This window comes from Bufo gargarizans, chromosome 5, assembly GCF_014858855.1.
Source record: "Bufo gargarizans isolate SCDJY-AF-19 chromosome 5, ASM1485885v1, whole genome shotgun sequence".
NCBI classification, from domain to species: Eukaryota; Metazoa; Chordata; class Amphibia; order Anura; family Bufonidae; genus Bufo; species Bufo gargarizans.
The window spans coordinates 204,650,367-204,678,263 of NC_058084.1; the positions used below are offsets into that span (position 1 = coordinate 204,650,367).

The following is a 27,897-nucleotide window of genomic DNA, read 5'->3' on the forward strand; positions in this document are numbered from 1 at the left end:
TGACTACATTCAAGCAACTGGCAGTGAAGGAATCGGGCATCCTATCAATAAAACTCTATGGGGAGGTAAAGAGGGCAGGGCGTGCTTGACTTCAGACGAGAAAGCTGCTGCCCCCTTGACTTCAAGACTATCATTTACATAGCGTGGCCCGTTGAATAAAAGTCTTTTTGCAGACTTTTGCCGCATTGCACAGAAAAGACACAGACACCTTTATACTCATACTACAGGTTGCAATAAGGTACTGCTGGCGATTTAATATGCATTTTCTAGGTGACAGGTTCACTTTAACTTATTGACCTTAATGAGTGAAGAGTTTTGTCCAGGTACTGACCATTCTACAGTAGGAAAGCACCTAGACATAAAAAGTGTTTGTCCTAAGTCATCAATCTTACTGACAAATACCAGGACACTTCCCGACAATGGCAGTGGGGACTCCAGCTAAATTGTCATATGTTCAAGATGGAATTAAACTTGTTTTTTTCAGTTATGCTACTGCTATGTATGGCAACCTAGGTATGTTTAGACATTACTTCATGTCACCTACGTCTACAATAGTGATAATTTTAGTAAGGGTATTTTTCCTTTCAAGGGGATCTGTCACCAGTGACCTTTCTATCAAGATATCTGGTTAGACACATAGCTGTGCTTCCCCTAATTTAAGTTCTGTTTTAAGCTCCTTTCTGTGACCAGCATGGGTGGCTGGCCATAGACCCTACAGGGAAAATTCCCGGAAGGTCGATGCCAAAGGGGCTGCCAGTCAGGTACATAAAGATCTGGTGCTCTCAGCATTAATGTAGGAGCATCAGGTACTTGTGCACCTGGCCAGCAGCCCCAGGTGCCCTCCTGAATTCAACTCTATTGCCGTCCTTAGGACGATGATACAGTTTATACTGTGGCACTGGCAGCAGTATTTTCTGCTGCACTGTAGTATTTGGTTCTGCTGGGGGAGGTATTTTGTTCTGCACTATGGTATTGCTGGACCCACTTACTTCTGTTGTCCCTGCCTACTAGTGTTGTCCCTGCCTTCTGTCAATTTGGACATGCCTACAACATTGTGCCCCTTTTAGTTTTTTTTTCCAGGGCCACTTTAAGTTCCCAGTCCAACCCTGGTGGCTAGCTTCTCTTTAGTCCTTCCTTTTAAAAGGATCTGTCAGAAGACTCTGTCCCTATGATTCCGACACCCTACTGTTTGTGAGTTCGGACCGCTTTTGGTCTTATATTGGTGAGCTATAATAAGGCTTGGTCATCAATTGCCAAATCATGGAGAACCCTGTTAAGATGCCCTGATAGTGCTTGTTTAGGTTAATTGCAACAGCCCTGACTGAATACCTCCACCTCTAATTTCACAACATAAATCTTTTTATTTATTTTTTGCATAGAATACCATTTTCTGACAATGAATGTCTTTTTTTGTGATGAAACAGAGCCTACTTTGGAGCAAGAATACCATTTTGCAGCCATTATTTATCTACAGGGAGGCCCACGAAAAAGTAGCCCGCCTCCCATATTTCCAAATCAAATATTAACTCTGTCTTCGTTGTCCTTAGCTCAGCTTTCATTTTTTTCAGAGCCAGAACTGAAAACTGAGCACCATAACATGGTGGCAGTATAATTAAGTTACAATATTACTTTGCAATTTTTCTTAACAGCAAGCTGTAGACAGTGCTGTGGAGTCTGAAGCTGTCCCTTCGGTCACAGTTAAGGTATGTATTATACTGTGTAGTTCAGTCAGGCCCTTTCTTTGTTTTAATGCAATGTGCTTATTTTCTCTTCAATGAACAAACCTTTATAAATCAGTTTATTCATTTAAATCTGATGCTAATAGCATTACTGTTCAGACCCACGTACTGTAATATAGTATCAGTTAGGCACATAACACCGGTTTGTTATTGGACTAGCAAATCTTCCAGATGATTGAGTAATAAAGATAAGCAAATTGCTCATAATTGTATTCTGGTTTGATTTGGTTGACCGAATTGATTCAGGTTCAAATTAATTGTACCCAAATGAACGTGCTCTAATTGGCTTGATAATTTGTGTATGATACTCTGAGGTCTCCTAGGACTAATATTTCTTCTCTCCTGTTTCTCACTTATTTGATCTATTTTTTATTTATTTTTCTCTCTGCCATGCAGTATTACAACTAATACATAAATGTTAGCCCATATTCACCACAAGTTTTGTAGTGAGTTTCTAGGTGAGAGCATAGTATAGTTTATATGATACTCAAGTAACATCCAATTCTTTGTCCCATGGTGTGAACATGTGGTTATCTTCCCTCTCCACTTCCCTGTAGTAGGGAATGTCACACATCACATGTCTCTTATCTTCACAACTGCCGTGGGTCTGCCACCTCCTTCTCTATCTCAGGATTTGTTTTGCATGACGGGCAGCAAATAATACAGTGTCAATGAACAAAAGAATAACGGCAGATACAAAGTACAACCCCAATACAGCGTAAAATGTCAATAAAACAGAATGCAATGATTTGCAAATCTCAGACCCATATTTTATTTGCAGTAGACATACCAGATGTTGATTGTGAGACATTTTACCATTTCATGAAAATAATATACTAAAACAAGTTCATGGGCCAAAGCTGATTTAAAATGAGGCAAAATGGAAAACTGTTCTGTGGTCAGATGAATCAAAATTTGAAGTTTTTTATGGAAACCATAAATGCAGTGTTCTGCGGACTCAAACGGAGAGGGATCATCCAGCTTGAGTACAAAAGTTGCATTTTTGAAGGAATGAGGTTTTAGAACAGCATACGCTCCCAACCAGGCAATGTCTCTTTCAGGGAAGGCCTTGCATATTTCAGCAAGGCAAAGACAAACCACATACTGCATCCATCACAACAGCATGGCTTTGCAGAAGAAGAGTCCAATTGCTGAACAGGCCTGCCTACAATCCAGACCTTTCATCAATAAAAAAATCCTGCAAAGAAGACCCAGGACTGTTGAGCAGCTACATCAGACAAGAATGTGAACATTCCTCTCTAAAAACTTCAGCAAGTGGTCTCCTCACTTTGCAGGCATTTGCAAACTTGCTAAAAGTAGAAGGGATGCTAAACAATAATAGACAAGGTCCAGTCCCACCTTTTTTGATATTCCTTGCTGGTTCTAAATTAGTGAATTTTTTCATGAAATTATAAAATATCTCACTTTCAACATCTGATACGTGTTCTATCAACTATTGCAAATAAAATATGGGTCTATGACATTTGCAGATCATTGCATTCTGTTTTTATTTATATTTTACACAAAGTTCCAACTTTTCTGGAATTTGGGTTATAATTATAGCATTACCCTATGGAGTAATAGATGGGAATGCAGCCAGCTGTAAACAGAGGCAGTATCTTTGAGGAGAGAGGAATCATGGGAGCTGTGTTTCACATTGGTATTTTCTATCCATAGAAAGCCCTAGTGGCATCAAAACAAAGTTGTATCACAGAGAAAGGCAGAATACACAGGGCTTCTGTGTATATACGTTTGTAAAACCCCTTTAAAATGTTACATTTCTTTCAATGATTATTAGATTTTAGTTTGAATTAATAATTAAATATTTCATTAAATAACACAAAATTACAAAAATAAACACTATATTGTTGACATTTTTGAATGTTTTTTTTAGCTTCAAAACACCAACAAAATAGCATTTGAAATAAAAAAAGGATCTGAAATTGCCCTTACGACATAGGTATCCAAAAATCTGTTAGCATTAAATGGAGAGAATTTCTGCACAAACTAGTTTAAAATAAATTACTGTGAAATGTCTGTATTTAGAACGTAACAGGGAATATGAGGTGACTGGTTGGACTGACTGAATGGAGATGTTTTGTAATCTCTAAAAATGCTAAAGTTGTGTATTTTCCACAAAATGCCAGCAAGTAACATAATTGCTTGTAAGGGAACTGATCACGCTGATAATGGCCTAACAGAAATCTAAAACTTCCTTATTTCCTGTGCTGGGATATGAGTTATTCTGTGGTCTAGCTCTGCTCATCAGGTTCACATAGCCCCTCAACTGCCATTAAGTGTATCTTGAATTGTGTCTGCAGGTTCTCAGGAAATAAAATACAGTTCACTTTACCATTTCCTGTTTGTAGGCTGTCATTTGGATAACTGTATTAAAATGTCCTGCCAGATCTCTGCCCCTGATAGATGTATAATGACTTAAAGTACTATGTAAACATACCTTGTCATTTACAGAATGAGAAAAGGTAATGCGATAGACAAAGGTTGTGTACTGCATGCGGTTGTGTGCTTTAAAGTCATGGGCTTACTTCCAGAAGTGCACTTCAGACTTTGAGTATGTTATTTGACATTGGGAGATAAGGCAACGTTTGTAACTTGTTTGATCCAACTCTGATGGTTAGTTATCAGAAATGGAACATTAGGATCAAGGACAATATGTCTATTATGTCGTGATCTGTGGAAAATAGTAGCAGCAAGACCATAAATGTCTGCAATGTCAATTTGTCCACTATTCTATTTAGGTTGTATTGAAATATAAACAGTCCAGATATATATAAAACAAATTATAATAATTGATATACCAGGAGGATCTTCCAGGAGGATCTTCCTGTAACCAATACTTAGTGATAACCATACTGGCCTGGAAAAGAATCTCAGTCACTGCTTTGTGCTTCATGTGGCCACCTACGACCTCTCCAACATACAGTATCACAAGATCCACTTTCATCTTCAAAGTAGTATTGAGAGAAAACACTTCATTACTTAGCTCTACCATTTTCCACCAGAACTCCTCTGACTTCCCTTAACACCAGAACACTCTTTCTGCGCATCTGGGGCAATTATTCTCTTTTCATAACCCATCCTATAAAGAATCCTCAGCGTGCAATATACCCTGTGTAACAGGAGTAACCTCTGAAATTGGTGGTACTTAAAGGGTTTCTGCACTTTGTTTTAACTGATGATCCATCCTCTGGATAGATCATCAGCTTCTGATCTGGTGTCGGACCCCCGCCGATCAGCTGTATGAGAAGGCAGCGGCGCTCCAGCAGCCCTGCAGCCTCCTCACTGTTTACCGCTGGCCAAGTGACGTCACGACTAGTATCAACTAGCGTGGGCGGGGCTGAGACCCGCCGATCGGAAGCTGATCTATCCAGAGGATAGATCATCAGTTAAAACAAAGTGCAGAACCCCTTTAAGTTTCTGCCACATGGAACGCCAAAGATGTGTCTAATATATTAAGATGCATCTGCCTCTTAAAGGGGTTGTTTCACATCAGCAAATGGCATTTATCACTATTATGCAAGCCACTAATGTATTGTGATTGTCCATATTGCTTCCTTTGCTGGCGCTTTTTCCTATAGTGTGCAAGTGAGGCCACCAATGCTGGATTGCAGTGTGGTCGTAACCCCCTGCAAACAGGCAGTGTATAGTGTGATGGAAAAATAAATCAAGTCAGGAAAGAGGCAATATGGAGAATCACAATACATTAGTAAGTGCCTTGTTTTAACTTTCCCTATATGATAAATGCCATTTGCTGAAGTGAGACAACCCCTTTAATAAATTAGGAGCATCTTCCTTCCGCACTGGGAAATCAAAACTGCAGTATGGGAACCCCAGTCTTGATAAATCTCCCCCATTGTCTTTTTCTGCATGTGGCAGACTGTGTTGTACTGAACATTTCATTGAGGTCTCATTTATGCATCACTCAGGCTACTTTCACACTTGCGGCAGGACGGATCCGGCAGGCTGTTCACCGGCGGCCTCTGACCGCGAACTGCCGTACTGCGCCGGAGCGCCGCCCCGACCCCATTATAGTCAATAGCGGTATGGCGAAACAGCGGAAGGACGGATCCGACAGGGTGAACAGCCTGCTGCATCCGTCCTGCCACAAGTGTGAAAGTACCCTAACTGTCACACATGGATCTTTCTCATGGTTATGGCTCTCCAACCTTAACTTCTATGTGCTAGTGTGTGGTCTATGAATAGTCATGATTAACAAGCATCACAGTGTGTGGATTAAAGGCTGACTAGTTGATTCTTGTATCCCAAGCATTTTTTAACGTGTCATTATTATTTTCCACTTAGTTCTCTATACGGACCAGACTGCATGTACAGAAGACTGTGCTGTCTATAAATGTCCCACCCTTTCTAGCTCTTACTCAGGATCAATTCATTTTTTATTCTGTTGGTGAGTAATAAAACTATCCAAAATTCTGACATTGTGATATCTAACCATGTCACATTTTTTAAATATTTGTTGGTCGCATGCAATTAACAGTCCGCAAAAAATAAAATAAATCAATTAAAAGGTCTGTTCTCCAGCAGGACACGGGACCCCTGTTCTTCTGATCACAGAGGTCCAGTAGTTCTACTCCCGCTGCATAGTTGATACGTCTGGGGGTATACCTACATACCGCTATATGTCTGATTGTTGGTGGTCTGAAAGACATGAACTATGTTCATCACTAGAACAAAGTAACCATGGCACAAGGAAAGCTCTGTGACTCTTTGGCTCTGTGGAGTCCTTTCTTCTTTGTTTGGAGAATCAATTATTGCCAATAATTTGTTAATAATTTAGATTAGGATACAATAGGTTCATTTTTTTTCTAATGTAAAGAAACCCTGCCGGTTAGCTTAGCATGCAATAAATGTGCTCAACAATTAACTAAGTGTTTAATAAAAAACTTCCCATGTGCACTCTCTTTTTGCCGATAGGCATGTATTGGCACATGACCCTCCATCACAGTGGTGGCCTTTGTTAGACAGGAGCTCAGTGTTGCCTGGCAAGCAGGGTGCTTAAAGGGGTTCCGCTGAGTCTAGATGTTATCCCCTTTTCACCGGATAGGGCATAACTTAGTGATTGCCTGGGATCTAAACGTAGGGAGCCCCCAGGGATTAGTTAGTTATCCCCTCTCCAGTGGATAAGGGATAACTTCTAAACTTGGCACAACCCCTTTAACAAATATATTGGATCTGAACTTTCAATAACAATATATTTGAAACTTGTATATAGTCCTGTTTCCTGCACATTGGTAAAAAAAAAACCTTAGCGCAGCAAAATCCCTTTAATTGTGTTAGCGTGCTCGGGCCTTGGCAGTGTTCAAATGGCTCCAAGTGTTCCTGTTCAGTTGTCCTATTACAGAATTTTCAGTATAATGCAAAGTGGTCATTTTATTTATATAACTCTGAATTCACTTACTACGTGATGGCCATATTACAATTCCATCTCTTACATCTTGTTTTGCAGAGCCAGGAATGTCGAAATCTGTAAGTGTTTCTTTGTTCCTGAAGGGAAACTGTCCCCCAGAAGACTTGGAGGGGAATGCAATTGTTTCATACAGCACACCCACAGGTGACTATTTTATTGGCTGCAAATAGTGACTTAGGGTCCATTCACACGTCCGTTTTTTCTTTCCTGATCTGTTCCGTTTTTTCAGGAACAGATCAGGACCAGATCTGGACCCATTCATTTTCAATGGGTCCTGGAAAAAATCGGACAGCACAATGTGTGCTGTCCGTTTCCGTTGTTCCGTTCCGCATGTCCGTTTAAATATAAAACATGTCCTATTCTTGTCCTGAAAAATCGGATCCTGGTACAATACAAAGTCAATGGATCCGCAAAAAACGGATGACATTCGGATGTCATTCCGTATGTCATCCGTTTTTTGCGGATTCCGTTCCTGGAAACACATAACAAATATTATTATTTTTTTTTTATTTTTTTTTCAAAGAAATCCAAACAAGTTTATTTGATTATTGAAATGTATACATGCTCCCGTTTTTTGCGGATCCGCAAAAAACGGATGACATACGGATGACATACGGAAACATTTTCAGGAACAACGGATCCGCAAAAAACGGACCGTTTTTCAGGATGAAAAAAAACAGGACGTGTGAATGGACCCTTAGAGTGTGGTTTCTTGGGAAAGGGGTATGGCCTATTATGCGAAATTAGCATTTTTTGCCAATTCTGATGTCAAATTCTGTCTCAAAGTAAGCCAACCAATGGTTGGTATAGAATTAGACATAACTGTTTAGCCCTGCATCAGATTTATCATCCAGCCTGGGCTTGGTGCAGGTTTAGACAGCCTAAGTTTACTCCATGTATATGATTAGTAAGTCTGCCCCAGAGCAGGGGCGTAACTACCATATTGATAGACCATGCGACTGCTATGGGGCCCATGGCAAGAGGGGGCCCAGTTGGGCCCATCCCCTCTGCTACTGAGGGTGAAAACTTGGTCAGGACTTTACCCTCTAACTAAACCTCTTAGCAAATGAGGCAGTGGAAAAAATGGCCCAAAGGTAATTGAAAAGGGGTCTAGGCAGAAACCCTTTTGTCCTGTGTGTGGGGCCTGGTTTGATCTTTGCTATGGGCCCCTTTCTTCTCTATGTACGCCACTGCCCCAGAGTACTACCATATCGCTTTTCTAGTTGTGAATGGTGAGGACGATTAGTGGTCAGTGATTAAGATGAACAGATTCTGGATGCTCTTAAGGCATACTGGTTTAGCTGTCCATTTTTTTTAAGATGGAAAAAATAGCCAAATTAAAAAAATACAGGAGGAAATGGTTGGTAACTATACAGCTTCATAAGATACTTGTTGATATTTCTAAGAAGGCCTAGCTTAGCAAGAAGAGATTAAACAATGAAATGGATCACTGACCTGTCCTACAATGTGAGCGGAACTAGTTGCCCCCACTTGCAGAGCTGCCTATGAGGTGGGGCTTCACTACATACTGCACTCTGGCTCTTGCATATGCTACATATTGGTGTGTTTCTGTCAGGCTGCTCAGCCATGATGGCATATCACAGGCAGGATGGCATCATTACCAATCTATTGCAGATCAGTATAGTGTGTAGTGAGGCTCTGCCTCTTCACCATCATAGGCAGCTCTGCAAGTGGTGGCAACCAGTCCTGCTCACATTCTAGGACAGGTTGCTGGTGGCCATTTTACATCGATCCCGGAGAACCAATTTAAGCTGACTTTTGTAATGTGCTAACATTTTACTGACTTTTATTACTCGCATATCATAAGTCTGAATAGGGCGCTGCTGCTAAGCAGTGTATACTAGCACAATATTAGATATTTGTCTTTCTGGAATGCTATGTATGGAAATGTTACCTTTCAAGTTGTACACAAGGTGCTCCAAGCATGTGTGTCCAGAAGAGTAGTGTTTAGTGATGTTACTATCTACACATCCCTCAGCAGAGAAGGAGATTCTCTCATTAATTAGTAGGATCATAATGCTCTATGAATGTAACTATAATCACGTAATGTAGGCATTTGGCAAGTGCCTTCATTTTTTAATGTTTGCTTGGTTTTTGTTGTAAAATCTCAGTGTACTCATCTACCCCCTTGAAAGCTACACAATGATCATGGTTGTACTACCACTGTGTTTGGCCAGGTGCAGAAGAATGGCTGTTAAAGGGGTTTTGCACAGTATAGATGGTAAATGTATAATTTCAGGGGTTCAGAGACCCCACCGATTCCTGTGTGAATAAAGTGGTAGTGTACATATGTGAACACCACTCCATCCAGTTCCTATTACAGTGCTCAATTATATTTACTTTCACATCTGCGTTGTCAATTCTAGTTTTGAGATCCAGCAGAGGATCTGAAAACTGGAATTAAACGGATCTGTGCCATTTAATGCAGTCGGATGCATCCGTTTCAGCCGGCTCCGGTATGAAAATCGTTGTAAGTCAATAGGCCGCAGATCTATTTTATTCCACTAATGAAAAAAAACGAGCCTGCAACTTGACTTAGATTTTTATGCTGGATCCTGTTTGTTCTGTTTCGCAAACCGGACACAAAACCACAGCTTGCAGCGGTTTTGTGTCAAACAGATGCAAACTTATGAATCCTGATCAGTTTTGTCCCCATTGACAATGAATGGGGACAAAACTGAACAGTTTGATGCAGGATCTCAAGACCAGAATTGAAAACGCAGATGTGAAAGTAGCTTGTCTCTGTCAGTCCTAAAGAAGAGAAAGGGAGTGGAAAAAAGAAGACACCCATATAGGTGCATGAGGCCTTTGGTGTAAGTGTGTATGCCCTTGAGCTCATTGAGAGGCATATGGAGGATTTTTCATGCTATGCGCCATTGGCTGCCATAAGTGTAGATATTTTAAGGCAAGTACTGCATCCAGTGGAGCATTGTGCTGGAGCATTAAATATTAATGCTAAGAAATAATATACACGTAATTGGTATCCCTATAATCATAAACTAACCCGTAAAATTAATCTGTAAAAGTGTAATATAAATTTAAACCGTAGCATTTCCATAAAAGATATGTATTAATATGAAGTAATCGCTTAGACTTTTCACATCTGAGTTGTGGTTTCCATGTGAGTTATAAAGGGAATCCACAGCACACTCATGGATCTGTCATACAATGAACACCCCACCAAGGCCCAACACGCCTCTTCGCCTTATAATGGGTTTTGCCATGGCTTGTGTTGTTTTGACTGGTAAAATAGCACTGATTGAAAATCCTGTCAAGTCTGGTGGAGTCTACCATGGAACCTCCAGCGAAGATGTGAACACAGCATGTATGTAGTTCAAAATTTCTGTAAAACAAGTGCTAAACATGGACGCATAGCTGCATAAACATAAAAGAACAAACAATCTGAGCGCTCAAATGATTACAAGATCAGTGGTTTACTGTCTGTGGCAGCTCTTCTGGTGTGTGATCCTCCTTACTAGATTGGATGTTAATTCAAGACCATTATGTTCCATTTATCATCACTTCACTGCGAAGAATGACTTTAAGCTTTTGTATATTTACTAAGTGGTGACCTAGAAAACCAGTGTAAATATTTAGCAGAAGAAATGTGCCGCTCGGCAATATAATGCAAGGCCGTAGTTAGAAAGTGTTTAGAGGTTTTCACTTGGCCATTTTTCACAATGCATAATTAGAATTTCTGAGTTTTGGATAACATCAGCTTTTTGTTTAGTTGAGGGGCTGTTATAAATAAGAATATGCACTGAAACGCATTCATTGCCTTTACGCAATAGGTGAGTTTACTTTACTTATGTTATGTGTGAGTGCCATGCTGAATTCTGTGGCACATGACAAGGCTTGCAGTTTCAATCCAGTATTTTATTTATGTACATAAATGAATCCAGGCCTTACTAATAGATGGACATGATAAAACATTTATAAAGCCACTCACTTCGATATGCCTAGGTGAATCCACACTTGAAGCAGAAGTAACGCCTCTTAGAAGCCCCTGTTTATTGGTGGAATATATATATCCTTTCATATGTTTCCATAGATTTTTCTTCCCCTTATAGCCTGTGCTGTTGTGGTCTGCAGGCTATTAGCAGAGGGAGCGCAGGGCAGGAGCTCCCATTTAATTTTGCTGCTTTCCCTGCACCTGCTCTGCTAAAGCTTCAAATGCTATGTGACGCCGCGTTAAGCACCTCCATAGGTTCTGGTCACAGACTAAAATATGTTAGGCTAGTTTCACACTGCCGATAGCACCTTCACCAGTTTTTTGTCTGGCTGAATACCAGCATATTTGCTCGGTAGCCGCCGGGTCTCCACCGTTCACATCCAGCAACGCAGGATCCATGCTATTCTCTGCCAGAAATACTAACAGCAGTGTGAAAAAAGCCCTGGCTGCTTGGTCTAAAAACACTTTAAGACCCATGTATGCCAGCCAGGTTTTAGAAGAGCAGTACAGGCAGAAGCGGCAATGTTCCGGTATGTGCAGCGCTCAGTGCAGCCAGAGGGCAATCTGTATTCCTATAAACAGCAGAGTGCAAGAGTACGGATTCTACAGCACAATAGGCACCTGAACTTCAGGTGCCTGTTCGCTTAGAAAAATAGAGTACAGTACAAAAATGATTTTCATCACATTTAGAACAGGTTTTGATAAAGTGTGTGGGAAGGTTTGGGTACACTTTAAATACCTGGACATCGTGATTTCCCCTGATCTAACCTCCTTGTTCAGCCCCTACTCACACAGATCACGCAGTTGTTGGACTCTTGGCAAGTCCCTTTTAGCTTTTGGATTGGCCATTAAATATGCTTAAAGGCTTGGTTATCCCTAGGTTCATGTACCTGGGCCAGGTTCTGCCTACCGTATATTCCTCCCAACTACCTAGTTTACCTCTATTAGACGATTTGTTTTCTAAATTTATCTCAAGACTGTCAAGCCCTAGAATGGCTTACAATACGCTACTACATCTGGAAAATAAAGGTGGACTTTTGAATATGTACCAATATTATCAAGCTATACATGTTAGCCGTGTTGTAGATTGGTTCACCATGCCCAAACAAAAGTATAGGTTCACTGTTGAAAATCATATTTTCCCAAAAGCCCTATGAAACTTGATTCTAATTTAGCAAAAAAGGACTCGGCTCTACTTCTCGGCTTAAACTTTTTACCAAAACCACGTATGATATATGGCACTCTACCAAACATTCGCATTATTGAATAGGACACACATCGCCCCTCATCCTAATCAGGGATCTCTTACCCAATCCAGACCCAAATTTAAAACAGTTGTATTCTCTTTTCTTTTGAAAAAAGGCAATTTTTTCACCATTCTGCACAGGCCATTTTTAGAAAATCTGACGTGTCACTTTATGTGGTAATAACTTTAAAACACTTTCACTTATCCAAGCCTTTCTGAGATTGTTTTCTCGTCACATAACGTACTTTATGACAGTAGTAAAGTTAAGTTTAAAAAAAATTGAAAAAATTAGCAAATTTCCAAATAAAAATTTCTCTACTTTTATAATAGATAGTACTAACCCATATCATCCTCCTAACCCTATGCCGTGAACTGTTCCCTTGATCCTAAATGTTAGTTGTTATGACTTATAGCAGGCTCTCTCGGACCAACGTAGTTTTAATTGGCTAATTGATAGACATGACTATCCAAGAAGACAGCAGCCTCCCTAACCTAAATGGTCCTTCTCTTGGGTTTCTTAATATTTACAGTGCTAGATAAGCCTGCCCTTTCTCAGTTGAACTGATTTAAGATTAAAGGACTGGTTTAATTACTATTACGAATGTTACTTTTGTGCTAAACACAGTTTTTTTCTTTCGCTGATTACGTTCCACTGGGTTAACTGTCTCACTGCTTTGTTAAAACTTTAATAAAAAGACATTTGAAAAGAAAATGTTTATGAAGCCACTTGTTAAAGGTGTTATCCCACAAATAAAATAAAAACACTTTAAAAACATTAAAATATCTTGAGTACAACGCTTTATTATTTTAGATTCAACAATGCAAGATTGCTGCTCTTTGGTGTAATGATCACCCTTTTTAGTTTTTTTTACTCACGCATCTGCAGCTCTTGGCTCTTCACTCTCTGTGGGTGGGCAGGAGCAAGTCACAAGTGCTCAGCTTTTGTTAACGTCTTCCACCCCTGCATAGAAAATTGTTCCTCACACGCATCCCCAGTGATTCCATGCAATTCCCACCTCATCCCACTTATCCTTCTCTGCTGTCTAGACAGAGATATATAGGGCAGCACGATGGCTCAGTGGTTAGCACTGGTGCCTTGCAGCTCTGGAGTCCTAGGTTCAAATCCGACCAATGACAGCATGAAGTTTGTATGTTCTTCCCGTGTTTGCATGGATTTCCATCGGGTACTTCGGCTTCCTACTACACTCCAAAGAGATACTGATAGGGAGCTTAGATTGTGAGCCTCATTGGGGACAGCTTGATATTAATGTCTGTAAAGCGCTGCGAAATATAGTAGCGCTATATAAGTGCATAAAATAAAAAAAGATATTGCTATATATTTATATGACTGTAGAAGTAAGGTCGAATGACTGAAAGTTGTTTGGGCCTTTTTATCTTTAAAGATGGTGCCCGCTGTTTTAAACAGTAGAGGACTGGGGCTATTGTTTGTGTTTGGCGACCATGGCCTCTGAAAGCACTAAAATTGGAAGCCGTGTGTTTACTGGGCTCAGCCGCCTTCCTCTGGCCAATATTGGGGAAGGTGTTCCATACTAGTAACAGGCCTGAGCCTGTATAAGGCTTCCAGGCTCTCCTGCAGGTGGCAGCACTGTATTCTTTAATGGATAGAAATGCAATCTAATGATTGCATGTTATAGTCACCTAGGGTTAAAAAATATGAAAAATATAAAAACAAGTTGAATATAAATAATATATAAAAGTTAAAATCACCTCATTTTCTCTAGAATAAAAAAATAAACAATAAAAAAATGAAACATCATTGGTATATGGCTAACAGCGTAACAGAAAAACAAATGGCCAATTTACAATTTTTCATCACTTCACGTCCCAAAACTAATGTAATAAAAAGTGATCACAACGTTGTACCAATAAAAACTACCGATCGTCCCTTAAAAAAAATTGTCACCACACAGCTCCTTAGACATAACTATAAAAAAGTTATGGAGTCAGAATATGGTGATGAAAAGAACAAATACGTTTTTTCCAAACTTTTTATTTTGTTTTGGTATTGAAGCAGAATTAAAACTTTAGAAATTTGGTATCATTATAATTGTACTGACCTGGAGAATGAAGGTAACAGGTCATTTTTACTGCATAAGAACAAGGTAAAAACAAAACCCTTAAAACTAGCAGAATTGCTTTATTCCAATTCCACCCCATTTGGAATTTTTTTCCAGCTTCCCGCTACATCATATGCAATATGAAAAGTACAACTTGTCCTGCAAAAACAAGCCCTCATACAGCTATGTGAATAAAAAAAGATATTGCTCTCTGGGCAGGGAGTAAAAAACAAAAACGCAAAAAATGAAAATTGCTAGGTCCGGAAACAGAAGAATGGCAAAACAAGAAATGGCATTTTTTTAAGGGGATTGATGGACATCAACTTTTTTTAAATGGTCAAAATAGATAAAAAAAATATAAAAAGTCATACCCCCTTCACTGATTCTTCACCACGATTGGCTGAGTGGTCATATTTCCTGTGTTGAGAGGGACCAGAAAAGTGAGGCCGGTGGGTCCTTGAGGTAAGTATGATTTTTTTTTTTTTTATCAGCCAGATAACCCATTTAATTTTGTGTTTTGTGGCTTTATTTGATATTGAATTATTAAAAAGATGAATATAAGCTTCATACATCATAAAAACAAAATGGGCTTTATGTTCTTGCAGAGCCAGAGGACACTAATACAGCGTTATATGATCCGGTGTACAAACTGAGTAGTGAAGCTGTATACTTGCTGCTAACGTTATTATGCCTTTATTAAGCTCACTTCCGCCTGTCAAGAAAAGCCGTATGTAATCCTGGTTTGTATAGGTCTCCATGGCTAGAGGGCCTGAGTTTGAACCGAAGAGAAATGTACTGCAGATTGCTCTATATGTAAAAGGCTCGAAGTTGTTCATAGCCTATTTACCTCATCTTTCTGTAGCTTATTAAATTTCCATTTAGTAGCTAATCTTTATTGGATTAACCATTTTCCAATGTTATATGTTGGTTTTCAGTTAAAGTGCCCTGAAGTTTGCACAGCTGTTCTTGTATTAAACATTTCTTACCTTTTTGTGATTTTATTTTATTTTTCTCATTTTTGCTGCCTTTGACATTAGAACTGAACCCTGAAGGTAAGAATAATGAACAATAGGCCTTGGCTGTTTATTCAGATTTAGAGCTTTATAGCTAATAGCATGTGCTGTGTATGTATGTATTCAATAGCATGGTAAATCGTAAAAGGAAACACCTTAATTATGGCCCAAGGAGTCTTACTGAAAATACCCCATACCCTTTTTTTATCTTGTCATTTTTTTATTTTTATGGATCTGTGCATTCAGCAGCAAGGGTAATCAGCATTGTAACTGCTTTTGAAATGAGATATTCAACAAGGACATATGGATGTGATATTTGTGAACTCAGAGACCTGTTCGAGCTAGCTGTCCATAGGGATAGTTCTCTTATCACACTAAACCAATACAAATAAACACAAATTCATTGTTTAATTACCAAAATTACTTTTATTCTGCTAGTCTTTTGCTTTTGCTCCTGGTATATTGTGTTTGGATAGTAGAAAACTGTTGACATCCTTGTAGATACTACTTATTTGCTCTCTTCTCCTTGCCCATTACCTGCTCAGACACCTGGGATGTTGGACCAGAACTTGTTAAAAATAACCAGGAAGCTTTACTCACTGCCTTTAATTACTACTGCTACTGTTGCAAAGCTGTCCCTGTCCTTGCTGCTCCTCTCTTCCTTTCCCACCTGGACACTCAGAAAAGCTAGTAAAGGCCAGCTTAGCCTCCTAGTGTTTCCAGAGTATCAAGCTGGCACTGAAAGTACAGAGCTGTGGGGACCAGAGCAGCTTCGGAACAGGGATTGATGGAGTATTACTGTATAATAATTCTTTGTTACTTTTGACAAGTTCTAGACAGCTTTTTTTGTCTACCAGGGACACCCCTTTATGTTATCCCTGTAATGGAGCTAACCTACAAAAACTCTAAAAACTTATTGTAAACTACGCTAATTAGGAGACTTCAAACAGTGTAAATTTACCTGTGATGATGGTCATGCAGGTTGTATGACTGCAAAATGTAGGTTTTAATCTGGGGATGATAGTTAGTTTACTTGGTCATGAAGCCTACATGATCATCACCCCACATATCCTTACATCACTTTTTCCATCACCTGTCTAGCACTGCCAGCAGTGTTGAGGGGGTCAGAACTGCTGACAGACTTCCTTTAAAAATATAAGTAGAACTTAAAAATGAGTCACACAATGTGACACAATTTATCAGTTAAATACTGCAAATATTGCGCACAAATTGAATTGAAACACTCCCCCCCCCCCCCCAAAAAAAAGCATATCAAATAACAATAGTTACAAGCCCATATATTTAAGATGACCACTAAATAGGCATCCACCGGATATGTGTTTGAGACCTATGCCTTCTCCTTAAACCAATGTATACAAACACTCCACTATTTTTGTGTTAAGTAACCGATCAAATGCACACTGTGAAATGTGTGATGTGTGTAATTACTCAACTTACAAATGTGGTCCACTACATAGGACCATGACACAACCAGTACTTCCTGTCTGGAAATATGAAATGATTGATTGGATTTATGTATGATATATGAGTGTAGCCTGTTATTAGTGGAGGTCCGCCACTTGCAACGGTGGCTGTCCTGTGCTCTTGCAGGCTGCAGCCTGTTCCCAGATGACAAGTCTACTTTCTTGGCCCATAGGGTGCATACATGCTCCTCCTTTGGCTTCTAAAGAGCCAGCATGCTCATTCCCTAATTCTCACCAGCGAATGACTGTTTACTAGGGAGAGGTGCCTGAGCAATTGTGTTTCTAGTGTGCTAGTCCTGCAATGGGTTCTGTTCCATTTGTCTTTGTATCAACCTCTGCCTGACTCATGACTAATTCTCCACTACCTTACCTGACCTGTGCCTCATTATCGTATTGACGTTTTGCTACCTGCCCTTACCTCAGACCTGTTACACATATTCACACTTATTCTGCTTGCTCTGACCTCGGCCTCTCCCCGACTACAAGTTTTGCCTGAACTCTCAGTGCGCCAGTCCCCGTCTCTGATCCCTGTAGGTCGGCTGTCAACCACAAATGGACTACTCCAGGAGGTAGCGGGATGGTGGCTCCTTAAAATCCAGATTCCTGTATAGGAGTTAAGGGTGAAAACCAGGGGACTGCCAGGATAATGCCCTTAGGATTAACCTAAAGTCAAACCTGTTGGTTGATTCAGTGGTTCCATACCCACTGTTTATAACAGACTAAAATTCTATAAATTAATTTAATTAAATTAGTAAGAAAATACTTTTCATGAGGTCCCAGAAATAGCACTGTAAATGTTATAGTTCCTAGAGAACCAGTATTGATGAGTCCTCTGGTGTTCCTTCTATCCTCAGAAGGGTAGAAACTTAAGGGTCAAATAAAGAACTGTGGGCACTGGAAGAATGAAGTTGACTCTTCTCCTACCTATGCACTTCTGATATCAATTCTCTAGTACTGAGTAGTGTATATATTTATTAAATGTCTCTTATTATCATTCTACCCCTCTTTAAAACATTTTTACCACCAAAGACCATTCGCCGTTTTTTAATCACTATTGCACAAAAATTACTTGTATTTGGTATCTTTATAACTGTGGATTTGGAATTTGCTCATTCTGTGCACTAGAGGGCACTGCTGTTTTACATGTAGCACTGTGCTTGCTGTTCTTTCAACTGTCGGTTCACGTCTGCTTTTATAATCTAATTGTTGCTTAGTAGAATAAGAAGCATTACATGTCCGAACATACATATATTTATAATACATTCAAAGGGATATGGATGCTTACTAGACTTTTCTTTCTTAACAGCTTCAGCATATTATATTTTATTGATATCCCTAGTTTTATCATATATTTATAATATTATTTATCATATTATATAATTTACATACAGTTTAGAACATATGCATTAAAGTATAATGTGATATTGTCCAAATTTAATGTAAAAAGTTTGTACTGTGTGTCCAAGATATGACCAATAAAGTGACTCTGTCACCATGATTCTTGACCATTATCTGCAGTAAGTCCAGATCACCATTTTCTTTTTTACCATTGCCCCCCGTTTCCCTGCTGTCAGCATAGTTAAAACTGTATCATGCCAACATGATGGAGAGGACTCCTGTGCGCATGTACTGCAGTCTTGAGAATGTTTTTCAGTGTGGCTTTAAGAGGGAAATAGGGAGCACTAGGAAAATAAAAAATAGTGATCTGGACTCCTTATAAGACGTATTACTCATGTATTACAGCAGATAATAGTCCAAGGTCATGTTGACAGATCCCCTTAAAAAGGTTTTCAGTTTTACTGTTAACTATGTATTCAATTGCCAATATATAGAACATATTAATATATTCACTGAATTTTCTACACTGCATATCTTGAAAAACAATATTGAAAGTTTAGTCTTAATATATACCATGAACCCAAACTGAGGTTAATGGCATTTCCTTCTGAGGATCACCAGTACGTTCAGGTTTCTCAGTTGTTCTCTATTATTTTATGTTTTTACAGTTATATACATTTCTCCGCTTTTTGGTTTTAAAGTAACAGCAGGAAATGACTGCTTTTCCAGCTCCCATAGGGCTTGTCATCCAGCTTCCATGGCCTCCTGATGTACAATTCTCAACTGTCCTTTATATCACTGCAGAGCTGTGAACATTTTCCATCCAGAATTCTGGAAAAGTGCAGCACAATAATCTATTGTGGCGGTTATAGCAGTCATCCCCTATGGTCATCTTTGGAAAAAAGAGAGGGAAGAAAAGGATATAACCAATAAATGCATGAATATAATTTTCAGCATAACCAGGACAAGTCAATTGCTTGTATTATTTTTGCATCTTTTAGGCAATGTAATATATCTTATTTATTTAATTTTTATATAATTTATTTTTAGTCCTTATGGTCTCCTCTTGTAAACTGTGTAGTTTGGAGTGCATTTAGAGCAAAGTACTTTGAAGTGCAACATATCAGGTAATTTAGATAATCTTAGAATATAAACTGTGTGATTATCCCAGTAAATGGCCACAGCCTTAGGCACCTTTAAGTTTCATACAAGAGCAAAACTTGAGAGAATATAATGAAGTCCTTGAGGTAAGGAAAACTAGCCTTAATACAAAGACTATTCATGTGTTTATAGGATGACTAAAAGCCCTTGTACAGAAACTAATGATCAGCTGAGCGTTCCTTCCTAAACCCTGCCTGTGCAAATAGGCCGACAGATGAGTAAATGCTCATATATTTTATGCGGGAATAAAATCATCACTTGTTGGTACATCCCCTTGTGTCAACAAGACATGTGTTAGCGACAATGAACTCTCATCAAGATGCTAAAAATGGGCCCCTGGACTGAAAGGCGTATAGGATTTATTCTGTTTGCTGAAGACAGTGTCAATTTTCCTTACCCAAAGATATATATTCTGTCTTATGGGGACATGTTGAAAATGTACTACTAAAACTAATATGAACAAGTACTAATAATCTAATAACCCTTACCCCCATAGCCTCAACCAGCTCTGTATTAGAAGTGCCTGCCCTTTATACAGTTAACCTAGCTTGACTATATTATACAATATGCCAGAATAAATGGTGAATGCGGGTACATCCTAATTTAGGTTAAAGGGGTCTCTGCGTTCAGAGCTGAACCTTACTATAACCTCTTCTTTACTTATTTACTATGTATGATAGACAAGGTCTGTTTGTTTGCTGCTGGTGACATACTGGGCTTCTCCTCACTATGCTAGGTGGAGACTACTGCCTAGCAGTGAGCCCAGTGATGTCACCGGCACAAATGCCACCTCTCCTTTATTCATTTACTATGTATGAGAAGAGCATTGGAGCATTTCCTTTCTCTGATTCACCTGCGTGCAAGACAAGGTCTGTTTGTTTACTGCCGGTGACATACCTTGCTTCTCCTCACTACGCAAGGTGGAGACTTCCGCCTAGCAGTGAGCCCAGTGACGTCACCGGCACAAATGGGCAGTCTGTAGTCTGTTTTAGAGGCGGGTACCAATTGTACTATAATCTGTTGTACTATAATCTATTATACTATTGTACTATAATCTATAGACCGCCCATTTGTGCTGGTGACGTCACTGGGCTCACTACTAGGTGGAAGTCTCCACGCGAACAACCCCTTTAATTTTGGTAATTAAAAAGATAAAAGAAAATAAAGGCTTTAGCTCTTTAACCACCTAACTGTTTTGCCAGAGTCCAGTTTTGGACTCGGGAAGTGGGAAAAGTAGCTAACTGGAGGAAGAGGGCTGCTTTAGATGCTGCTATCTCCTGTATGGTAGCAGCTAGAAACATGCAACTGGTCTTGTTTGAAATCTTTCCAGGCTGTCATACAAGACCAAAATGACAGCTAGGTCCAAGCAACAAAGGAGAAATCACTTTTAGAAATCGATTTGGGAATAATCGCGGGTAAAGCTTGCTTTTACTTTCACTTTCAGCTCCATTTACAGCATCCCGATTTCTATCATTCATATCTTCCCCTGTACTGAACATATTGCTGTGATTCTGGTATTGTCTGAAAGCTTTCAAACAAGACCAGTTGCATGTTTCTAGCTGCTACCATTCAGGAGATAGCAGCATCTAAAGCAGCCCTCCTCCTCCAGTTAGCTACTTTTCCCACTGCCCGAGCTGGACTCGGGCAAAGCAGTTAGCTGGTTAAAAAAAACATACCTACAGTCGTTTCTGGTGAATAGGTGGCAGGGGGGAATGGGGAGAATATTGCTGTGTTTTTTCATCCAGAGGAAGGAAGCACATTGCCACATGACATGAGGAGAATGTTTTAATGGTATAAAGGGTGGGGGAAGAGCATGGTAAAGCAAGGGAAGGATCTTGGCAACCCGGCTTACTATAGCTAGCTGGTTGTCGCCATCGGGAAAGGGTCCCTAAGTGCTAAAGCTGCTAGTGAATATGATTCATTTGCAGCCTCGGGAGCATCCACGCACAGGAAAGAAGCGGGATTACATCCTCCTAGCTCCTTGCCTGTGCCAACAATCAACCTCCCAGTCACCACCCCCCTACAGAGCAGAAAGTGCAGAGCTAGCCAGCAGCCTCAGCCTTGAGTAGCGATGTGAGACAATGCCTTTAATGAATTTAAAGGGATCCTATTCCCATGAAAATGCAGTGTAAGGTACAGGCAGCATGTTATAGAGCAGAAGGCTCTTAGCAGATTGATATATAGCTTTATGGAAATGACTATGACTTGGAATTTATTCTTTCAAATTCCTGTTCATTCTGGGCTGTGAAGTCTAGGAGGCGGTCCTATCAGTGATTGACAGCCTCCTTGACTTCAAAGCCCAGAATGAGCAGAAATTGAAATGAATAAAACACAAGTTTTACTGAATCTTTTGCCATAAAACCATACATCAATCTGCTCAGCTCCTCCTCCTCTGTGACATGCTACCTACAGCTCAGACACCATGTTCAATGTGACAGGCTACCTTTATAGACGTACCCAGTTCTCAAGGATCTTTTTTATTTTGTCATTTGATTGTGGAATCCACCTCTGCTCTGTATTGACCTTTCTATGTCTAAAGATAAGATGAAAGAATTTTGAATGAATGCTGCTGGCTAACATGACTCAGATTGAAATTATTCTTCTTCTGTCTCAGCAAAGTGTTCTGTCCTTGTAACAGATTCCTTTATGTAGCATGCCAGGTACAAAGGAGAACAGACTGAAGCAATGCAGATTTTTATCCCTTCATTGACACCTAAGGCAGCGATAGGGGTGGAAGTGTCCTCCTATGGTCAGAAAACTTCATTATGAATTCCCAGCAATAGCAACCAATAATTACAATGTGACAGGTCATTTTTAATAGTAGCTGTCCACAAGCTTTTAATCATTTGAAACAAATGGTAATCACATTAACTATGGCTGGGACTTTCATCTGTGTAATGGGTCTGTATTTCAAATATTTCAGAAGTGAGTGTGGCAGTACTAAAAGTATAGTATTGGATTGTTTCACAAAATACCACTTACATACTCCAAGGTTTATCATAAGTGTTTGTGTGTGAATAGATAACTTAGTTAGAAACCCATCAGTCCAACCACCTGCATAATACTCTGTAGGTCCCGACCTCTAAAGGTGTCCTGTGGTGTCTGGCACCAAGAAATTATCAGAGATTGGACTTCTTTTTGCTGTAGAGACCAATGCCATTAGGCAATACCATTGCTATAAAGAGGTGTATATGGTCTTGGCCTGTTTAGATAGGTGGTACATGTCAAGGTAACATTGTCACGAACGTTTCCATGGCAGGTACCAGGAGATCGGAGAGACTGGAAACTCGTGGGTTAAATTGACAAGCTCACTGTGGATCTTTTTGTGTCTGTGTTTTGGTGAATGCCACACCCCTTGCTTCAGGTGTTGTTTGTTGGTAATTTAATTTTCCCATAAGTAGCCGCTTCTCACTCTTGGAGGTGCGGTTTAAAGTTTTTCTTCCTGCCTTCTAACTAGCTGGTCGGTTGTACTTGGTGCTTCTAGAGTTGGCAGTTTTCTACTTTCAGATAAGTCTTGTCTTTTCATATTGTTTTGTGTTTGTTATTTTCCCTGTTGTTTGTATCTGGGCCTGAGACAGAGAATTACATTCGTCCATCTGGGGAGGAATTGGTTGTCTCTGGTCCTATACTTATTCCAGGGCCTTATAGGGATATAAGAGCCTAGGTATACAGCATATGAATATTCCTACCTTCAAGGTCTATTCATATTGATAGGTAGTTAGGGCCCGGATTAGGGTTGTTTAGGAGGTGACCTGTTCCTTTCCTAGTTTCCAGGCCCAGTTACTGTTCCCCTTCCCTCCTGTGTTTAGTGTGGAATTTTTACCCAAAAAATGACCAGTTCTGGAAAGTTACATTGCAGAGATCAAAGTTGCATTTTAAACTGCACCAAATTGGGTGGGCGTTGCCGGAAGTTGATGCAGCCAGATCTGTAAGCGCTGTGCTCTGTTCACCCCAGGCTCCTATAAGCTACACTAGCGGACACCCTGATTCAGTATGGGAAAGAAGAATGTGGGGAGGTCTTCTAGAACAATACCGGAGGCCACTGAAGCTCTCCAATCCCAAACCCTGGACTCCTACCTTTAGAGAAGCTCTGACCGCGCTTTTCACAAGATGGCGGCGCCTTGTGCCGTGCAAGCGATGAAGGACAAGGTACCTCCTGCCCTATCTCCTCTTGCAGAACTGGTAAGCGTGGCGACCCCTACCTCACCACAACACCCCCTGTACTTTGAACAGACGGATCCCCGTCCTCCTGAAGCCCTGCAGCATACAGCTCTAAAGAGAACCCTGCCACAAGAGCCCCAAGCCGCCTCTTATGCCCCATGGGTGGATGAAACTGACACACTGGCAGACTACCTTGAGGCAGAGGACTTTAACTTAGACACACCCTTGTGACAACAGGAGGCTACCCCAGTGTTAACCCCTCCTAGTCTACCTCCAGAGAGTTCTCATTTACTTGGGGCCCCACAGCCATCTCCTAATGGGACCCCCGCTTACAAGCATGGAGCGAGGGGGAATGTACCCACCACATGACAGGACTGCTCTAAGGGGTCACCCACCCTGCTACAGTTACTGCTGGCAAACCTCCAGCCCCCCCATGAAACACCCATAAGTGCCTCCTCCGCCAGAATACTTCTTCCTCAAAGGTCTGTCAGGCCTAGCAGACCTCAGAACAACCAGTCCTGCTCACCCTGCATCAGCGGATTTTGGTATCTTTTAGATTTGGTGATCCCGCTCCCCATTCAGGCATGGATCGACCTCCTCTTTAGATTCCAATGGGCCAAGTTCTTCCACTGAACCTCCTCCCAACTGGTGGTCCCATATCCAACAACTGCACACCAAGCAAAAGTTTCGGGTCCTTATTTCAGATGTAAAGGATGCCTTTAAAAAGCAGTTGTCAATATAACAGGCGGTGGTTTTCTAAGAAAAACGAGACAGGCTCACCATAGGGTAATAACGTCAGACAGGTAGTATATTAAATGACTCCAAATTGGAGGCTCACCTTGTCAGGTTGTGTAAATGATAGACACAACACTAGTGTAGGCTTAGTAGAGGGTGATGAAAACCCAAAGATTGGATGGTCATGCAGCCAGGAATACGAGCACTTCCACATAGGGATGGCTGGAGTCCCCAAGGAGGCAAATGGATCCAAAGGATAAGGAGATGATCCCACGGCGCAAAGAACCAGCCTTTGTTGTCAACAGGAACTAGGTTTATTATTATAGCAGGCGGTACAACGCTTTTCGGGGTAAAAGGACCCATTCATCAGGTACAGACTGCCGATAGTTAAAAAGACACTACACACATGTTTAAATACATTTTTAAAAAAGCCAAAAGGCACAAAATGGAGTCATGGGGGAGGTCCAAAGCCTGCCCACATGTCACTTTGGTGTACTGGACACAAATCACCTTAAAATATACAATAGAATATTTATAATATACAGGGTGGGCCATTTATATGGATACACCTTAATAAAATGGGAATGTGCAGCACCTGAAACTACGGATACTGGAAGCCTTTGCTAGCATTTCTCCTGCCATGTTGCTATCAGTGTGTGAAGAGTGGGAGAAGAGGGTTGCATTGACAATCCAACACAATGGGCAGCACATTAAACACATTTTATAAGTGGTCAGAAACTTGTAAATAACTCACAAAAGAATAAAGTTACGTTAAAACAAATTGTTTTTCTTGTGAAATTCCCAATAAGTTTGATGTGTCACATGACCCTCTTCCTATTGAAAAAACAAAAGTTGGATTCAAAATGGCCGACTTCAAAATGGCCGCCATGGTCACCACCCATCTTGAAAAGTTTCCCCCCTCACATATACTAATGTGCCACAAACAGGAAGTTAATATCACCAACCATTCCCATTTTATTAAGGTGTATCCATATAAATGGCCCACCCTGTATAACCATATAAGATGCAGGCGAGTGAATGTAAAAACTTTAATATATATTGAAGATATATCATTAGTGGAGCGATGATCGGCTTGGGAAAGATGCCGGAAGCATCAATGCACACAGTGCGATCATGTGACCTGAACAGCGGTCACGTGATCGCTCGGTGTCCTGGCAACAGGGCGCTGAGGGCAAAACCCAGTAAGACTGTATGGGCGGGTAGGAGGCAGGATTGTGCCGGCCAAACAGCGACCCCAAGAACTGTGTGCAGGCGAGACCGGATGCTGGAACACGCTGGGTGGGGAGGGAGGTGACTGATGAATGGCTAAACTATAAAAATGGAGAATAAAATTAATGTAAAAAAACAATAGATTAACGTCAGAAATAAATAAATGAATATAAATGATTGAATCATGGAATACATTAAAAGGGGTATAAAATCAATCAATGCAAATTACATAACGGCAGACATAGATCGCTAAATATAAATGATTGGATAGCCGAATGCATTAAAAAATAATAATTGTAGGATGTAAAATTGATCCAGAGAGCACATAGTCAAAGGATTATAATCATTTTACGTGTACACAAATTATAGGGGGAGTTTCGTGCCAAGGAAGAACCAGAATACTTAGTGTGGACACAGGTAGACAAGTTGGCGCGAGTAATGCTACCTGAAATGTATATGGGTACACAAATGTGCTGAGACTCAGGAAATGTGTACAGTATATCGTGCCATAGAAAATATAAGTTAAAATAATCAACATTATTGCAACTGCAAAAACCAAACGCACCTATATTAAGAGCGGACTAACGGTTGTTGGTTTAGCCCCGTTAGTGGGTGAGGGTCCTAGCTGATAGAGATCGCCTTGCGGTTCGCTCGGCGGTCGTTTTACGGCGAACTTTGCTAGTTCGCGATTCGCCGAACATGCGAACATATGGAGATGTCCGCCCGTGCCATATTCTTTAACATTGTCAAGAACTTCGACCCATGACACATCCATCAGGTGGTACAGGACAGCCAATTGAGATGTTTCAGCACATTAGACATACCCTACCTTATAAATAAACCTGATCTGGCCGCTATTTTACATTCAATCTTTTGCCAGTGTAGGGAGAGGTTTCTGTGTGGAGCAGGTACAGACTGCTAGGGACACCAAGCGCTAGTTAATATGGCCACAAAAGTCCTTTTAAGTACTGGTATAGGTGTGCTATCGATAGGTGTGACTTACTGAGGGGTGTAATATACTTATACTTTCTAACATTTGCATTGTGCAGCAGTTGTGTGCGGTTCTGCTGCGATACTGCAGCTACACAGAGTGCTAAACGCTAGTGGAACAAATAATTTCTAACGGTGTGATATACCAGTTGCCCCCCCCAAAAAACTGATTGAAGCAGGGGTGTTATATACCAACAATATACTTTCTATATAGTGCATTTAGGTAGTGCAGCTTTTGTTTGCGGTTTTGCTGCGTTACCGCAGCTACAGATAGTGAAAAACACCATTGGAACAAATAATTTCTACTGGTGTGAATTACCAGTTGCCCCCCCCAAAAAACTGATCGAAGCAGGGATGTGATATACCAATTATATACTTTCTGTATAGTGCATTTGGGTAGTGCAGCATTGGTTTGCGGTTTTGCTGTGTTACCTCCGCTACAGATGGTGACAAACGACATTGGAACAACCTACTCCCGTGGCCTAAAATAAAAAATTTCCATGCTCCAACAGGACACATTTCAGAGAGTTTCCCTTTAAGTCGCATAAAAATGTCCCCTGATTTAAGATACATATTTTTTGTTGGAATTTTTGCCATGTATCCCCCTCTAGTATGTCACTGTCCATGTTGTGGGACTATTTGTACACTTCTACTAAGTATTTGGTGGCTGCAAATATGAGCTGAAGGTTTTTCAGGTTCGCCTGCCATTAAAGTGAATGGGGCCCACCGTGAATCTACGTTTTGCAAACATTTGATCGCAATCGCGGTTGCGAACCATCCCGGCCGATGTTCGTCCATCACTACTAGCTGATGCCCTATCCCAGGGTTATTGGTAGATGCCCAAAGGATCAGAGCATGGGTCTAGAGATTGATCTCAAAAGCCTCATTCAAGCCGCGTGGGTTCAAACAGTTCAGCTTATAGATCCAAAACATTTTGAGTTTCTGCAAGATTTTGATGGTATTATAACCATCGGGTTTTATCCTATCAATTGGGGTGATGGTAAACCCAAGAAATGAACCATGGTGGTGATCCGTAGCGTGCCTCGAGACACTGTGCTGTAGGAATTTCTTTTTAACGTTGGATCTATGCTTGTTAAGTCTGTTCCGGAGGGTATGGATTGTTCGTCCTATATACTGAACACCGCATGGGCACTCAAGCAGATAGATAATGTTTGTGGAGCCACAATTTAGGTGCTCCTTAATGGGAAAAATGGCACCATTAGAGCTGTAGAACGAGGTGACGATATTTATACACTTGCAACAAAGACACTTTAGCTGGTTGCATTTGAAGCTCCCTGTTGGT

At 40.5% G+C, this 27,897-nt stretch overlaps 1 protein-coding gene across 1 annotated transcript in view; it reads left to right on the forward strand.

The window, feature by feature from the left end:
* Positions 1-27,897, forward strand: part of BBS9 (Bardet-Biedl syndrome 9) — a 394,796-nt gene that overhangs the window by 162,470 nt on the left and 204,429 nt on the right. The window contains 4 exon segments of the mRNA XM_044293961.1: positions 1,650-1,703; positions 6,063-6,165; positions 7,225-7,329; positions 15,520-15,534. Coding sequence (XP_044149896.1) covers positions 1,650-1,703; positions 6,063-6,165; positions 7,225-7,329; positions 15,520-15,534 — 277 coding nt within the window.